The 18,861-nt window shown below is 42.9% G+C and overlaps 1 protein-coding gene across 1 annotated transcript in view; it reads left to right on the forward strand.

The window, feature by feature from the left end:
* The window catches only part of pid1 (phosphotyrosine interaction domain containing 1), a 33,002-nt gene extending 18,177 nt beyond the window's left edge, over positions 1–14,825 (forward strand). The window contains exon 3 of the mRNA XM_073487712.1: positions 12,176–14,825. Within this exon, the coding sequence (XP_073343813.1) occupies positions 12,176–12,676 (501 nt within the window). The 3' untranslated portion in view covers positions 12,677–14,825. The remainder of the gene's footprint in view (positions 1–12,175) is intronic.
* Positions 14,826–18,861: the final 4,036 nt, after the last annotated feature.

Raw genomic sequence — 18,861 nt, forward strand, 5'->3', positions numbered from 1 at the left:
AGAAAAGTGATACCACTCTTATATCAGCAGCCGGTTAGCTTAGCCTAACACAAAGACTAGAAACAAATTAACATTTTACATCTACTTTGTTTAATATGGGCAAAAAACAAATCTAAAAAGAGAAGTTTTATGGTACTAGATTATTTCTTGGATGCGACCAGTAACTTCTTTCTGCTAACTTAAGCTAAGCCGCTGGTGGCTGTAGAGTTATATTTCGCATACAGACATAAAAGTAGTATCGACTGAATTTGTAGCTAAGTAGGTGTTAATAATAAAAGGTTTTGCTTTTGTCCTGTAGAAATGACATCAGCTGTTGTGTTTCTTTCCTTTTCTACTAATTACACGCTGACTAAGGTGTAAATAATGATGATGATGGCTGAATTCCATTTAGCTGCTTCAGTTTCAGGGTCCTTGTATTGTGTATGATACTTAAGACCACCGACCTGCTGCTTCTGCAAGACATAATTTCACTCTTTGCACTATATGTACAGTGAAACCCAACCAGTGATTCTCCCACACCGACGTCATTCACACCAGCAGCCCAGAGCATGCTGGTCCTGCCATGTCTTTATCTAATCTGTCAGGCAGAGGGCCTTTTTTGTCTCTCTGCACTTGGTATTCTGATGTCAGTCAGTGTGCTGCTGGACGTACCATCACGTCTTCTCCAGAGAACAGAACACGCAGTGATGACATTTAGATGATTACTAACCTCCGGGGTGGGATGACCGGTGCTCCCAGTTCGCTGCTGAATGTGTGTATGTGTGTGTCTTTATCTAACGGAGCCTTTGTATCAGTGCTTTTTTTATGTGTGTGTGCTTATATAGATTTTTTCTATACTTTGCAATGTACAAACATTCCTGTTTTATGAGGTCTTTTAGGCTCCAGAGAAAGCTGCCAAAAGTGATGAATTATGTTAAGTGATTTCACTTGAGTCAGTGTCGTTGGGGTCTGAAGACTACAAGTACACTCTCAGAGTGTAGGGTTAGAAGGAAGTGAGCTTACCAGACCTCTTGATGCGAGCAGCTCAAGGCTACATTAGCTTCTGTAGGCCAAACACACACAAATCTCCACCTATGAAGGCAGAATGTCTGTGTGTCAGTCTACAGTAGGTGGTAGGCTATCCATAGATTAATAGTGAGGCTGACTGACAGATGAATTACAAGGATACCCAAGAAATACAAAAGTACTTTGTGGCACTTCTGTGTCTGTAGCTGGGTGCTGTCACTAATGTCAAAAGTATCGATTCTTCTATACTTTGTCCAGTACCATGCATTTAAAAACAATATCATATCTGCATTTGATAGTATTGGAAGTACCAGAGCTATTAAAAAATCAGATCTACAATCAGTTTTTCAACCCAATGCTCCACATATAGAAACATTATTTAAATGTTTCTGTTTCGTGTATTTTTTTTCTTCTTTTGGTCATTGTATCGAAAGAGGTACTGTATCGTTTTTTTAACCTCCGCCAAGGGGTCCGTTGTTTGTTGGTTGGTTGGTTTGTGAGCTGGATTACACAAAAACTGCCAAACGGATTTCCACAAAAGTTGGTTGGAGGATGGCTCTCGGCCCAGAATAGACCCCATTCACTTTTCCAGCAGGTCTGGATAAAGGGATTGATCCAAGAATTTTTTTCTCTTGATGAAAAAAAATCAGGCGTATTTAAGTGGCTGGTATCAATTTGATGCCTGTCGTCCCAGTTTATACTAGTGTTGTAACAAAGGCTTGAATGATGGTATTGTGACAACCTCGGCTGTCACCATATTTGGAGAATGCAGAACTGACAGAATTTGGAAAGTACACAAAGTTGAAATTTAAAGTGTTGAAATGTGTGTTTGTTGTGGTGTTTAAAGGCAGTCTGTGTTGTCTCTGCTGGCACCGTTACTCCAGACTGGACAGCAGTTCACGACTTCCCTCAGATTGACTGATTGACCCAGGCTGTTCCCAGATAGTATTTTCTGGATAGTGAGTGCTGGCACAACTTCAGTCTTCGTCTCTTTCTTTGTCTCGTGCATGTTGTACTTGTTATCTATTATCTCATTATGGTGTACCCTGCCTTTTACCCAGTGTGAGCTGGGGTAGTAATGCTCAAAACTTTCACTGTGCAGAAATCTGGACTATGTGCACTGCAGTCTTATCCCAGTGACCCAGTGCGGCGCTCATGTACAGTAGTTACAGTATTTATATGTGCCTGGACTAATAACATGTGTTGGTAAAGAAAATAAGGCTTGTTAATGCCCTTTTTCATTTGCATTGCAAATTTGTGTGGGTGAGACCATATTTTGTGGCCAGGGATTGAAAACGTAACTGGCACCAGTGTCACTAGAGTGGAAAGTTAATGAGTAGCTCAGCTTAAACACATTTTATTGCCATCATTGGGCTATTGAGAATCTCACCCTATAGTAGGCTGTATGTAAGGGGTAGGCAATGTGAAAGCGTCTTTCATATACACTGAGGTGCTCCTGTCTTGACTTACATTCAAACACTCAGACTCTGTTTTGTACTGGCACACACACACACACGTAGCATCGTCTTCTCACCGCCCAACACAAACAAGCAAATACACACAGCACTTTAAAAAAAAAAAAAAACCCTCATCCATCTTTGCATGCCGTGGCAAGCGGAGCCAGCTGCACTGTGCTGATTCAATAAGTTTAGAGGAATGTTAACAACCTCCTCAGGAATGCTGCATTCCCAAGCAGTGCATTCCCAGTCATGTTGGGGGATCCAGACGCAGGGGCCGACTGAGGGAGGACGCCAGGATAACCTCCATCTCTGACAGTGGGATGGTTGTGTATTAGCTATAACTTGCTGCATCATTTTTATACTGGGCTGAGAGTGAGTGTCATGTCAGCTATGAATATGAAGGAGTTACAAAAATCTTGGTGGGCTTACTTTTTTCACATAAATATACAACACATACACATTGTGGATACAAAGCCATAAAATTATGACCTACACACTTCAGAGGGACATTTTCAGATGAAAAATAAACCAGTAAGTGCTGTCTGCTGGACGAACTGTGCAATTTTCTTTCTAGCTTACCTGAAAAATAAATAAAAAAAATACCCTTAACCCACTCACTGCTCTTTTCTGGGCTGTCCACACCGAGAACAATCACTATAACAATAACTATAACAGTAATGCTCACTGAGCAGCCTCACTGATGAACGATTAAGTTCTGCTGAGCACGCACTGAGCGTTCCAGCTGTGTCGGCAGCTTAACAAAATGAATATTGATAACTTGTTACGGCTGTATATTGGAAAAAAAGATCCCCAGAAGGATATGGTTTTACGAAATTCTTCAAAGATGAGGACTTAGGAGAATCCAGCACTGTAGTTGTCGTCTTTCGAAGACAAATGTTATTCATATATTTGAGTCAACATCAGTTATCCTGGTGATATTTAAGAAGGACATAAAAACAAACCTCAGAGACCAGCGCCAAAGACCATTTGGCAGTACGTCTCAGGTAAATTGATGTTTTTATTTGTATTTTGCAGCCTATTATTTTGTTTTACAAGTGTTTAATAGTGTTTCCTGAATCCCATCAATCATCTTACATAAAAGTGGTCGGCTACAGTTAGAAACCAATATAATTATCACTAACATGAATAGACAAAACTGTGAAGAGTTCTTGGCCACAGCTCACTGTCACTGTTTGATATTAACCTCTTGTTAACCCGTCTTTTCTTTATTTCCTGAAAGCTCGACTTTTTGGACGTTACAAGCGTATTTTAAGACACTGATAATACCGGTGATTTTTCTTACTTTTGGCATAGGACAGAAGATCACCACTGCCAGATACAAATCTGATAAGTTTCCAAATAGTCAGCCACTGAGTCATGAACAAAACATTTCCACACAGACATCTCATCTCCTGCCATTTGGAAAAACAAACTTTTACTAGTTTGAACAAAATCTGCCCATGGGGGGGCAAAATAGAAAACAGGCACGTATTGAGACATGGACAGTGTGTTGTGTCTGCACCAGCACTTTGTCCTTGGACCAGTTTCTGGGAAAGTGCCTGATGGTGTAAAGACAGGTTCCAGAAGTGTTGCTGCCTGTTTGTACCTTCACTGCACAGTCTGTTCCCAGACCTGATCTAACAGGACCAAACTGCTTTCCTCAACAACTGCTGCCTTGTTCTGCTCACAGCCCTTCTTCCTGTCATCTCAGCCCCTTTCTTCTTCTTTTTTCCATGTTCCCAAAGCCTCTCCGTAGGGACAGGTATCTCCTCATTGATTCCACTAAGTGTCTCTTCCTCCTCCTCTTCCCAGACCTCCTCCTCTTTTCTCCTCATCCCCTCTGTTCCTTTCTCTGCTGATAGCCGAACCAGCTGTGGCTCCAGCGGCAGCAGCTGCCCTGCAGATCTACACCTCTCATGCACACATGCATGCCTGTGTGCTTACACACTAATACAGACTCTTATGGACACAGACAGACACACAGACAGTGTGTGTTGTGTGTGAGGGGACCAGGATGTTCCCGTCTCTCTTCCCACCAGCTCACTTGCTGGGCTGCGGATGTTTTTCCTGTCTCCCTCTGCGTATCGCTCACTTTCTTCTGTCCATGTTTGCATTCATTTATTTCTTTCTGTCAGCTTTTCCCTCCATCTGTTTATAACAATAACTTTCTTTCTCTGTCTCTCCTTTCCTTCGTTTCAGTCTGTTTATCCTTTTTCATTCCATAATTGTGGTTTTTCAGGCATTGTTGGGTTTGCATCCAGTGAGTCATCAAAACATGTTAAATGTTAAAATCTGTTTGCCTCATTTATCATCAAAAACAGAAATAATTCCTTTTGGCATGGCAGTGATGGCAGAGTGACTGTGTTGGCGTGCATGTGCCAGTCTTTTGCAGTGTTGTTAACATGCAGAAACAGAAGTTAAGCTGTACTGCACGTATTTGCACAAACCTCCCTGATAAGTCAAGAGCAAGACAATAGCAGTGACTCACAACCTTTTGGGCTTGTGGTCCCTTAAAATATACCGATATCTACTTGCCATGCTAGCTGTTACCCCCTGTTTCCATTCACACCTGGCATTATCGTGCATCTCCTCTTGCGTCTCGGGTGACCACTTGTGATCAGGTCTTAATTCTCAGCTCTGTTTGCAAGTAAACGCATACATCTTTCCGTTTGCAGCGAATAAAAGCATTGTTGTTTTTGACCGGGGGACCATCAGCAGTAGCCAACACACTGGGAGAAACTGACAAGATTTTCATACAGAGAAAGAAACAACTTTATTTAAAACATTTGCCGAATTTACCAGAAGGCTCAAATAATTATGAATTCGTCATAGAAAATGTTTCACAGAAGTGTATAGTTACTCCAATTGCTACAACTCACAAAATTGTGCAATTTTTAAGGGAGTCTCCACATGCGATGTAATTTAGCCGATAGGCCAGAACAGCAAAGCAACCACAAGCAAAAAACAACTTAATGTATTGAATTTAATGCCAAATTTACTAGAAGGCAAGAAGAAGAACTTGCTGTAGCTGTTTTGAAAAAGATTTTTAAGTTTCTTCTCAATCAACAACTCTTAAAATTGCGCAATTTTTAAAGGAGTCTGATATTGCAGTTACTACTCAGCGGTGAAACGTTTACTGCTAACTTTGGCAGGAAAGGGAGCCCAAATACGAAATTTGTATTACAGTGAACCAAATGGAGGTCAGACAGCTGTTGTTGCTGGCGTGTACCTACAGAGGGTGTCAGTGAAGGTAGTCCTTCAGTGTGGCCCAGGACACATTCACATACACACTGCTCAAAGATATGCATCCTGGTTTACCTCTGAATATGGTCTGAGCGATAGGATCTGAAATGCATCCTTAGTGCGTCTGTGTGCATTCACTCCTGAGCTGTCCACTTCAGATCACACAGGATGGATGTTAATACCATGTATGAACAGGGCCTTTGTGTTAAGCTAAGCTTGCCAGCTGCTGGTGGTAGCCTCATACTTAGCGTAAAGACATCTGAGTCTATCGCTCTTCTCGTCTAACTCGGCAAAAAAGGAACAGGCTCATTTCCTAAAATGTGAAGTTTTATTTGAACTTTTTACCCCACGAGTAGGCAAGTTAACAGAGCTACCGACGAGTTCAGCTGTCTCTGTCGGTCACGTGACCTGCGCCTTGCAGGTCCGTCTGGAGCTTCTCCTTGTAGGAGAAAGAGAGAGAACAGAATAGGACAATTTCCTCCATAAGCCAAGAGCCAGTAATGGTGGCCACGTGTCTCACCACACATGCAAATGTTTAACCGTACTCCCCCACTCTCCGTGTCACACTCACAAACAAACGTGCACTCTATTTCTTTGTTTTCCTCTCTCAGGTATCCATACTGTACACATGTAGTTTCTTGTCTGCAGCAGCAATCCAGTGGATAGCTTAAATCTCAACTTCTTCCCTCAGCCAATCTGTCTGTGTTTCTGTCGATGTTTGCTTCATTTCTCTTTGTAGCATTCCTTCTTTGCAGCCCCCGAGGCCTTTGTTCCCGTAACCAATCTTTATTTCTGTCTCCGTATCGCTTCATATGGAATCAATATTTTCAGTCTGACGGTATAGAGCTGGTAAGACTTAGCTGCAGAGGGGAGTGCAGAACAGAAGAGGGGATGTGAGGATAGAGGAGAGACTGAGGGGGGGGGAGAAACAGATGATGGGAGAAAGAAAGAGAGAGGAGAGAGTGGAGGGAAGAAGAGACAACAGAGTTTGAGAGTGGAGGAGAAACACATGGAAAGTTGAAACAAAGGGGAGGACTCTGGAATGATTTAAGCCGCCCGCCTGACTTGCCAGCACTGAGACGACTGGTGAGCAGGCTGCCAGAGCGGAGGACAACAGATGTGTTCTGGTCTGGGACGACGGATGGATTGATGTATCAATTTTGTCCAGAGCTTGATGTGTAGAAAGCTCGAGCTGGAGTGGCTCGCTGCACAAACACTGACTCATGCAGGCCTCCATGGTTTGGCTTGGAGATCCTGGTAGCAGCTCACAGAGTCCAGCCCGAATCTTGCCTCTTCTCCGTCTGCAGAATTTACAATCATCCGACTCAGTGTGTCTCTCCATTGTTCCAGTCACAACCCATGATTTGTACCTTTGGAAACCATCCTGACGTTCTTGCACGTTCACAAAGACACTCTCAGAAACGCACACTGTAGCTGTTAAAAGTCACCCACGAACTTGTCTCAGGTCCTCCTCTGCAATTTGCTCGCTTCCAGACGCACAGATTGTGCACAGAACCGCTCGTGCTTCTGCTTCGAGGCCTGCTGTTAAACTCAGCTGGTGTCAGATGTTAGATAAAAATTTGTGCTTTCAATTTAATGTGATTATCTGCATCTCTCCCTGGCTTCTCTCAGCCTGCAGAAGTACGACTTTCCATAACGTTTGCCGACAAACCAAAAACAAGATTCAGGCGATGCACTGCCCAGCTGAGGCTGTAATGGTGTTTTTTCAGTATTACTCTATCAGAGGGTTTGGTTTCAAGTCTCCACCGTATTTTTAAGAAAGTAAAAGAAGGAGTTGTTGGAAGGAAGTATCAGAAAAAACAGTTTTCTGATTATGTGTTATTTCTGCTGGCCAATATTCCTGTTATTATCTGCCAGATTATGTGCCTTTTTATTTTTCAAGTCCGTGGCTCAGCCTGAGGGGAGTTTGTTTTTGGAGGTAGCAGAGGCTCTAATGCCTGCAAATTCAAAATATGACCACTTCACAGAAATGGACAAGTATTTGATTAATCAGGGTTAAAAGAAAAAGTACCTACTGATACGAAATGTTGCTTCACAGACTACAAAAACTAAAAATCAAATTAATCAAAGTGAGTCGATCCAGTAGAAAAGTCCAAATCTGTTTATTTTGTAGTTTACCCTTTCTTTTATATAAGCAGTCACTATTTTGTGTCTTTTAAATTATATGTTTTACCTTAAAATATGGTGGATTTACCTCCAAATTTTCACCAATTATCATCTTTTCAGTTGTTGATCAATTGTGAAGATGTAAAATGACAACAATTTGTCAGATTACCTACATTTATATGACCTGCAACCTGGAACACAGCAGCATAACATTATCCCAACATTCAAGTTTCCCACTCTGAGCGTGAAGTTGGAGGAAACAGGGCACTTTGTGAATAAGGTCTACTACCGCAAAGTTAGCCTACGATGGGCAGAGCTGTTCAGTCGGATCACTGTTATTTTCTGAGCTCAGTCCAGAGATTATCGTCATTTCTTATGATGTAAACAAGAACACTCGTGTATTTATGTTAACTGTACCTGTATGTGGTCTAACTGGCTGAGGATGTCAGTTGTGTTGAGGACAACTTTCCTGAGAAGTGTAGTGTCAGCAGATCTAATCCTTTATGATTGGTAACTTGTAGGCAGCATATTGGTAGTTATAAATGTGTTTCAGTGGCACCTGTCTAGTTTTTTTTTCAGACCTGTCTCTCTACACTGCTGCCTTAAAATTGAGTGCCTTGTTGGCTCCAGGGAGCAAATTATCTGGTGTATGTCCATTATTTTAGCAGTTGTGTTTCTGCCTGCGGTGATGATGTTTCTGCCCCACAGCCAAATAGCTGCTCCCAGGTTAGATTTGCACTGAGCTTTGCTGCTAGAATATTTTGCAGCTAAACACCACATTAATGACGTGACAACCTTTATTTGTGTATGAGATTGTACACATGACGGTCCACTCCAAAGTTTTTTGTTTTTTTTTGTTTTTGTTTTTTATGAACGCGACCTTACGAGCAGTTTTTCTCATTTTCTATCATCTCTCATCTTTCTGCTCGAGCAATGTAACAATTTCCTCTTCAGCTCCATTTTTGGTTTGGACGTTGAAAAAAACAAACTCTCATGTTTGCTCAGTCTGGTGACCTCCTCACCTCACACACTTCTCACTTATCTTTCTCTCCACCTTCCACACACACACACACACACACACACACACACACACACACACATGCACTTTCATAAACTAGTTTATTTTGTCGTTGAGCTTGTCCTAAAAGTTGATATTCGGAGAGAGAGTTAACATTGAGTGTTTTCTGCTGTATCTAAAGACTAAATTTTAATTTTTGGACTCAAATATAAAGCTGCCTCTATTAAAACCATCTTCCTTCTGTGTCCCCTCTTTCTTGACTGCCCTGTTATTCTAGTCTCCTCATTTTCACACATCCTATGAGTGATCAGAGGAAGCTGTGATTATTGTACATTGTAAAACTAACTCACTGTAGCGGATATGCCAGTCAGTAATGATTAGTGAGAGAAAAATCACATCTTTCCCCGGGTAAAAAGGAGACAACATCAGACTGAATAGTTCTTTCAGTCTGAATATCAAGCAGCTGTGACTCTTCACCAAGCCCTCTTCGGTGGCCCTTCATCCCGAGTTGTGAACATTATTAAACCAGGCACATTAACCAGATCACTTCCTAATTTTCTTACACCAAAGACAGTAGAGAAGACACATATAGATTGAAAGAAACCATTGATTGCCTTTTTTGTGTTTTGGCCTCCTCCCAGTTGCTGTAAGTGAACTGAACCTGGCACAACAGTCGGCCTTCATTCAACAAGGAAGCAAGAAATCAGTAGAAACGTTCGTAGTTTAAACAAGTAACCAGATATCAAAACAGGAAAGACAGAGAAAAGAAGTCTACAATGACTCTTTATGGCTGTTTGACATACAAACAGCACACTGTGGATGGTTGATGTATCTTGGCGCAGTCTTTGGATGTGTTGGCTGGCTGAGTGACTGACCGCCTTTTGGCTGCGAGAGGGTGTCAGTGTGGTCGACGAGCAAACCGCCCTGCCTCCAGGCTGCTCCTGCAGACCTGTGGTACTCAACTGAATGATGGATCGGGTGCGAAAGGCCGTATGTCCCACCCCGCGGTCACCACTAATGAAAACCAGGCATGAGGAGGCAGCTGCTTTCACTGCCTGGATCTTTTACTGTTGCCGATAGGAAACTGGGAATCAATGTCATGTCGCGCTGCAATTTTACCATACTGGTAGTTATAGCATCTAACTACCCCTGAAACCACAATTAGTAATTTTTTCAATTAAGCCTGCCCAGTTCGGCGAACCCAGGACGTTAGGTTACATTGTTGGCAGTGGTGTTTGTTTTCTCTGGGTTGCTGTTTATGTTTCTCTCAGTGGCGCTGAGAGTTAGCTGTTATCGTCCATCGCATTGTTTCGCTGTAAACATCATTATATGCCAAAACGGTTGACGTCGCCCAATCCTAACAGTCAGACTAGTTATTTGTTCCTGCTCTCAGTCTTATGCTACAACATGAATATATATCTTCTTGCAAAGAAAGTGAAGCGGCGTATATTTGGATATTATCTGAAACTGGTCACTTAGAGACAGGGAAAATAAATGCGTCATTGTTTTCCAAGGAAACATATCTGTTTGTTCCTGTTGTTTCTCACGAGCTTCCTCTTTATCTACCCTTCTGTTGTGGCTCCATCACTTTCAATTCCTCCTTTTTAGAGTTAGGATCTTCCAATTCTTGAAATTCTTCACGTATGAACTAAATTGTTGTGGAGTCTGCAGCTTTGGGATTACAAAGAGTGCATGATTTTACAGAAAGATACAGCAGAGACGTTGGTGTTTTTGCATTTTTTCGTGGCTTCATGCTAAATGCAACTGCCTGTCTAACCGAGAGGTCGGTTGACTCGAGGGCTGAGTGACTGGCTGACTGTCCGACGTGCTACCTCTGAAAGATCCCATTCAGTCAAAATCATAGCGGAGAATGAGGGAAGGTAGACTTGATGGTTGCAGACTAAACAAAACTTGTGAAAGAGGAGAAGCAGTCAGATCACGCGGTGAATAAAACAGGACTCAGGCTCCTGCTTTTTGTCATTTTCTGGTCCTCTACATCACTACAGTCTGACTGTGGTATCTGTTGATCTGCTGGGTAGACCTCTGCTGTCGTCAGATAATAAAAAGCAAAAACTAAAAAGTCATTTCTGAAGGGAATAGCGTTATCGAGACTGCGTACTAGAGCTTGACATTGGGCCATGAATACAGGCCACATCTTATATAAATGCTCCAGGGTGTTATACGATACATATCTTTCCTTTGGTATTCACACTTATCGTTGCACTCATTCTATCTGCAGCCATGTGTCAAGTGTGTTCTGCATGTAAGCCAGCTGTAATGAACTCTTGAGAGGGAGTAGTATTCCCCTGCCCCAGTATAAACACAGACAGGAGTGAAAACTCTTTGAGGGTTTGACTCGTAGCAGGCTCCTCCTCTGTGTATTTTTATAAAGCTATAAAGAACACCATGTAGAGAAAGCGCACAAGTCAGCCATTATTCCTGGACCGCTCTCGAATTGGCCACATTCCCATAGAAAACTCCAGCTTAATTCTCCCTCTCCCTCTCCTCTTATCCTTCTCCATCTCCTCAGTCTATCGCTCTCCTGGTATGCAGTGTCATTACTATGGTATTCTATGGTCCTTGTTGCGACCACAGCTCAACATAGCGTTATTTTTCTCTTTGGGAAGTAGCACACGCACAGCCTTCAGCATGTCAGCGCAGTAACCACGGAAAATTAGAAAAAGCCTCTCATCACCACTACAGAGAGACTGAAAGCACCCCGGTTATTGAGGTTAATTAACCTACAGATGTACACTGAGCATGTTCACAGTCAAACATTACCTTTCAATCAGTTCCACATTGATTAGCTCCCAGTACAGTAATGTTTTAATATTTGAAAACTGCCAGAAATGTTGTTGTTTTTTACATTTTATGTTTTTGAATAGACCAATTTAGTAGTTAGTTGGACCATCCTTAAACCCTGATAACAGGTGCAGTATAGCATTGTAGTGACTCAGCATCTATAGTATCTCTATGCAAAAACTGGAGACACTGCTATTCATGTTGCTATTGGCAGGTGGATGCTCCTTGATATAGGTATATCATACTATGGCGGCCAGGTCACCACAATTCTTTCACAAAAATGTTCTTTGACCCTTGTCCGTTTAATTGTGGTGATCCTTAAGGGTCCATTCTTGGGCCACTGTTGTCAATTTACAATTTTCTGCTCAACCAGGGGATCCCTGTTTTTCCCTTGGCAGCTGATTCTGTGTATCTGTGAAACACTGCAGTAGAAAGCATAGTGGTGTATTTGTAGCCAACTGCATATACCTTGCTTAGAAAAGACAAGTCTAATAGTATCTCTCGATCTCATTTCTTACAGGTGGCCTACCTGGGTAAGGTGACCATCTCTGGGACCCAGTTCCTGTCTGGCTGCACAGAGTCGGCGGTGGTGGGTCTGGTGGAGCGTCGTGCCATCGCCCAACAACAGGGCACCTTCCCCGCAGGCAACTCTCTGCTGGAGATTCGGCCCTTCCAGGTGCGTCTTCACCACCTGGACGAGCACGGCGAGGCCTCTGTAACCATGGACACCTATCAGGTGGCGCGAATCGCCTACTGCACAGCCGACCACAGCGTCAGACCCAACGTGTTCGCCTGGATCTACCGGGAGATCAACGACGACCTGTCCTTCCAGATGGACTGCCACGCCGTGGAGTGCGAGAGCAAGCTTGAGGCCAAGAAGCTGGCGCACTCTATGATGGAGGCTTTCCGCAAGACTTTCCACAGCATGCGCAGCGATGGCCGCATTCACAAGAGCGGCTCGTCGGACGACTTTGCTGAGGACTCATCCACCCCTGAAGACTCGACCCCGGACGACGGTTGAACTGAAACTCACCCAGACTCCTTGTCCCCATCCTAACAAAGCGAGGGGTGACTGGAAGGATGGATAGATTACCTTCTCTCTCTCATTCTCCCCTACTATCACTTTCTGTTATCAATTAGGAAACAAAATCAACTGACCCTGGATAATGAAGTAGCTTAAAGGGAAGGTAGATGAAAAAGGAGTTACAAAAGATCTACATTTACATACAGGGATAGCAAAGTGCTGCCACTTTGAATAAATGGCCCTCAAAGACCCACAGGGGCCTTTCAAGCACCTCTGTAAACGCCCTCAAGAGATTGACTCAACATTTCCATTTTCAACCACTGTCACTCCTGCGCCCAGCAGAGACACTGTTTGTGGTTCTTAAGCTTTTCTCATCTCGGAAACAACAAACTTTACTCCCTGTTCGTCTGACCCCAGCTCATGACAACCTATTGCTACTCTTGCCATGTAGGGACCCAGCAGAAATAGGCCTGTGACCTATTTAGGGTCCCAACCCAGTTTATGAGACTGTTGGAGCACATAAATTCTTTAAATGTTTAATTATGTGGATCTCTGTTTCAATGCCTTCGACCTCGGTAATAGCAAATGAGGATGTGAAAGAAAAGCTAAGCCTTTAAGCACTATTCATATCATCACTATGGTACCTTAGTCCAAGCCCCAAAATTATTCGCCGGCATCGCTGTTGCTCACATGGACGACGGAGCCAGAGCTTCTACCGCTGTCTCCGCTTAATAGGTACCTAAAGATTCAGAGTATGTAAGGCACCTGGTAGAATAAAGGTGCTATATAGATGTTACAGTTTATAAGTTCTCACTGGGCTGAAAGCCTGGGCCTGTCTGCGACACCTTAATCATCCGCATCTGACTTCTGTTTTGAGTATACCAAAATTCAGGCTGGATTTGGCCTGTCAGATTATGTGCCTCACTTTCCTCTCACATTAGTTTGGTCTCTTACCCAGGTCCCAGCGTGTATGTGTGGCCATGTGCGTGCGTGCCGACCTTGTTTTTTCCGTGTGTGTAGGTGTAATTGCTTACTTCTGTACTTTGTGTATATGAATGTACACGTGAGTGCTTGCATCTCTGTGTGTGAAAGAGAAAAGAGAAGAAGATTAAGGAGGGGTGTTGTACGATTAGCTGGAAGTGAAGACTTCTCATCGCCCCGGAAAGCATCCGTTTTCGATGCTAAAGGAGGCGTTTTTAAAAAAAATCAGACATGGTACTGTGACCATTTGCCACGTTTTCTTACTTTTATCTCGTAATGAAATGAAAAGTGTGAGAGTCTGAATGTGCCAGTCACTGAGGTTGTAGGACCCTTAAACACAGCTGTCCGAGATAACGACTGACACCTCCTGGCCTCTGCTTGAATGTATGATGAGTCCAACGTGCTGTGAGCACCTCGCACCATCTCCAGTCACTTCAGTCTCCCATAATTTCCTCATGCTATCACAGACAGCTGTAAGAGACGGTCAGTGACCAGCTTCACTCTGCTCTGCATCGCCTCTCAGAGCGGCTGAGGCGCCGTCGTGGAGCAAAAACTCATCAGAGCTCCGCGCCACTTTTCCTCCTTTTCTAACTGGACTGTATTGAACAGACTCGACGCTATCAGTGGAAACTCAGACAGAACGATCAGGTGGCTCTGGTCAACACACACACACACACACACTCTCAAATATACACACCTACATACAATTATACATATGTACACATACATTGTATTTGAATCTTGCTCAATAAGCTTATGTAAATACAAATGTATCACTTTCCAAATATTACAGCATAAATGTTGATAGCTATTTTAAATAATAAAAAAAAATGTTGAGAACCATCATACAATACAGAAACAGTGTTATAAAGCCTACTGTGAATAATAAGTGGAGAGCCTGATAGCGGTGGCTGTGAGTGTGTGTGTTTCTGTGTCTGTGTGTGTGTGTGTGTCTGGAAGGGGTTGTATGTGGTGGGAAGTGTAGTGACAGGTGTGTATGGACAGGCCAGAGGGGGGAGAATGTTTATAAAGCTGTAGATTACTGTGTCATGTCTGTCTGAAAGCTCAGACGCGCTTTAAATGTTTGACAAATGTTACCTTAAGTGTTTTCTATACAGTGTTTGCAAAGATCAAGAAACAATTGCATATAAAGTATTTACCAAGATCAAGCGTGTGACGGTGTGGTCTGTTTTGTCTCCATATTGCACGTCTCCTCCGTCATTCATTCATTCATTCTCCCAGAAGTTTTTATCTTTAAACTCCGCTCCATTTCAGCTCGCTGGATTCCCTGCTGCGGCTGCGTGTGGGAGGAAAAACACAAAGCATGTTCAGTTTCTAAACAAACACAACGGGTAACCAGATGATGCTCTGACAGGGCGCCAGGACACATGTAAATCATAACCTCACAGCCGGTTTATCCTCCATACACATACACATGTTGCTAAAAGTGGAACTTTCCTTAAACTATTCAAGGTATAAAATCTGTTTTGCTGTGCGCTTTGAGAAATGTTTGGACGTGACTCAAAGCCACAGTCGAACACAAAAGCTATTCATTCTCTGTTTTCACAGGGATCATAAAAGCCAAGTGAAGGTGGGGTTTGAAATATTTGACTTTCTCCTCCAGTACATCACTCCTTGGCTGCGTGTGGTCACGATGCCCTGAACAAACTCATAAACATAACTTTATTGTATTTCCAAGCATGTTTCAGGTTTAAGTGTGACACGGCCTCTGTCCGTCCTCAGGGAGGTTTTTACTCTCCCATTCTTCACATTCCTCTGACTTCTCAGATCTCTCTTTTATTGTCTTGTTGTGCTCCGGCCTGTAGTCTGCCAGAGTGTAGCAGCCCTTTTCTGTTCAAAGTGCCCACATCAATAACAAGATAACTAGCTGCTCTCTGCTTCTGTGGCTGGCGATCATTTTGCAGCTTAAGAGCTGCAAAGAATTGGAGGCAAAATGGATGCTGTGAAGAATGTTAATGTGCGTTGAATGAGAACACTGCCTCCCTCTGGCAAGAGGAGCTACAGCCTCTTGCTTTGAACATTTTTTTCAAAGAGGCCTTTTCATGTTGTCATAAGCAGTCCAACTCCTCTTGGTGATAATCATTACTTTGTATGTGGCAGCAGGGAAACACACTGGCTGTTACATCATTGGCTTTTTAAGGGTTAAATGACAGTAACAGAGGCTGAATTTTGTGCACACTGATGGATTTTCAGTAATTAATCGACAGATGCATCAGGCAGATATCATTTCCCATTTTGGGTTATGCATTAAATAGATGCAACCTTGATCTGTTATTAGGCAGAATTTGAGATCTCTCCACTGAAGCTTTCATAGCACTACGTCAACCTTCTGCCTGTCTCTTCCAGCTCACTGTACACAAGCTTCACTGTTTAGATGCCTCTTTGTCTTGGGATCTCTGCTGAGTGTACACTCTCCGATCACTCCACTGAGCTCTTGTGTCTGTCTGACCCACTTCCAGCAGTGCGTCAGCACAGAGGGGCCCTGTGGGGCCCAGAAAGAGGCCACCCCGGCAGCCTGCGTCTCTGCTCCGCTGAGGCGTCAGTCAGTCAGTCAGTCAGCTCACAATACCACTCTGTTACCACTCCAGCTGGCCGCTCTTCCTCCTCCAAGTCCCAGAACCGCCTGTCTATCCGCCCGCCAAGGACCCACACGCTTGAGGTCCGGCTGGGGCAGGGGAGCGGTGCCAATACTGGTTTCCGATCAGACTCCTCTTATCCGCTCGCTATCTCCTTTTCTCTCGTCCGGTGCTCCCCAAGCAGGGGGCCAGGGCCTCTTGGAGGGAGAGTGTGGTGGAGTACTGTAAACATATGTGCGTAACATATGTGTGAAATGAACCAGGAAATGTACACATTCTTTCTGCCTCTGGCCTGACGGTTAAAGCACACATTACATTGCATAAGATGCAAAGAGTTGTGTGATTTAACATGGTGAAACAATATTTAACAAGTTTTCAATGCACTACAAGGAGTTTTTAACTGGTTATGAAATAGTCTCAATGTAATAATGATTTCCATATGACCTTCATAAGCAAACGAAACCATCAGGAAGAAGACTGGATTTTTCTATTTAGGTATTCTTAATGCCCGTCACCTGGTCAGATTCCAACTTATCCAGGTCGGATAAGTCAAAAAATTAAAATGATTTGCTGAAAATGAATTGAGGAGTCTCACAGCTTGAGGGAAAGAAGCTGCTCTGTAGTCTGATGGTACGGCACTAAAACAAATCTTACATAGCCACAACTAGTTACATTACCTCATCGCTATACATTCTGCAAACATCTGTGTTTAAAAAAGATATAAAGTATTTAAAATGTGTTGTATCTTTTTTTCCCCACTAGCTTCCAAAAAAACTAGCCAGTTCAGGATCTTTATGATAGGAGGCGGTGGTGCCCATACCGCTTTTGTCCACAGGGGCCACCAGAATCAACAAGGTTAAAAGATCCTTGTAGCTCCTTTAAGAATTAAATATAATCGGCACTGAATTAGCAATGACTGTTATAGATGAATATAACTACTGGTAAATTCAATACAGGCATTATATTAATTTCTGTGCACACAAGCAACACATTTTCAGTCTTCTCCTTTTGTAAGTTTCAGTTACTTTGGCGAGGGCCCTGCATTTTTGTCATCGTGATGTCGGAAAATGTTCCATCATAATAGTGAATGCATTATAAATTGAACTTGAAAGAAAACTTAAGTGAACATTTCTTGCTGAAAGACGATGACAACGATGGCAGAAGATGTTGTTACGTCTTGAAAGGAAAAGGCAAAATTGAAAAATAGTAGGGGTACGTTTGGCTTCATGGATTCCTAATATCCTGCTCATTTTCCTTGGATGTTATCTGAAAGGAATTTTGCAATAATGTGCTGATAATGGAATTTCCTTGTAAGAAATACTCCATTTAAACCCAAGAAAATATTCATACATTATTCTTTATAAATGCTCAATTGTATGTTTGACTGTAGACAAATTTCACATGTGTGCCTGTCTCTGATTTTCCTTTTTATGAGTGGAAAAATTACACAATACTTTCTGGGAAACTTCAGAGGAAACTGTTGGGGCCATTATTAGGAAATATACAGACATGTAAAATGAAGTATAACCATAATATGAAAAGAAGTTTAGTTCAAAATCCAAAAGCACTGAAGGTAATGTATCTTCCAGACCTGAGGACGAATGATGAAGAGGACTGTCTCGGTTAGATTCTTTCTCTCTGACATACAAACCATTTCCTCTGATCATGTCCAGATCCCCCCCTGATCCCTCCTGTTGGACCGGTCCCTGAAGCCTTCGTATGATTTAAGATTCCTGTCATAATGAAATGCGGACTGGAATGAAGAGGGAGGGGGGGGTTGCTGCCCCATCACAACCTCCAGACTCTCTGTTAACCTAAGCCCTGAGGATTCAGTGCACATCTCCATCGTAATACACTCACAGTCACACACGGATGAGATGCTGCTCTGAATCCCTGGGGGACAGGAAACGTCTGGACTCTGGGATTCAGGAGGAGCTGGTTTGTCAGGAACAAGGGATAAGAGTCTGAGGGAACAACAAGCTGAAACAGATCCGAGTGGACAATGTCAGTTAAGTCCTACCGTGCACGGTTTTTATGCTATTCAGAGTGCATCCGCTGCACACCTGTTACTGCTCAGAGTTTAATACAAGTAAACATTCCAGGAGAAGTAAACAACATGCTGAAGAAATAATATATCTGGAAACACATGGTCTGATGTTTTACACATGAAAATGAGAAATTGACATTTTCATCTATTAATAATCGCATCTTTTCAGATATGAAACTGAAGTACGGGCAAAGTAAGCAGAGGTTTACTAGTTTGATTTGAGGTTACCCTTATCCAGGGTGTACCACGCCGTCGCCCAATGTCAGCTAGGATCGGCTTCAGCCCCCCCGTGACCCTGAAAAGGATAAGTGGTTTCAGATAATGGATGGATGGATGGATGTTACTTTTATTTTACTCATTAAAGGAATAGTTTTCTGAAATAGTTTTCTAGCTTCCTTGCCAAGAATTAAATGAGGAGATCGATGCCATTTACATGTCTGTGCAACATATGAAGGACAATGATATGAAGCTACAACCAGCAGCTGGTTAGCTTAGCTTAGCACAAAGAATGGAAACAGCTCTATACAAACCATTATATATTAATCTGCTCTTCTAAC

Source organism: Pagrus major, chromosome 2, assembly GCF_040436345.1.
Source record: "Pagrus major chromosome 2, Pma_NU_1.0".
Lineage (NCBI taxonomy): Eukaryota > Metazoa > Chordata > Actinopteri > Spariformes > Sparidae > Pagrus > Pagrus major.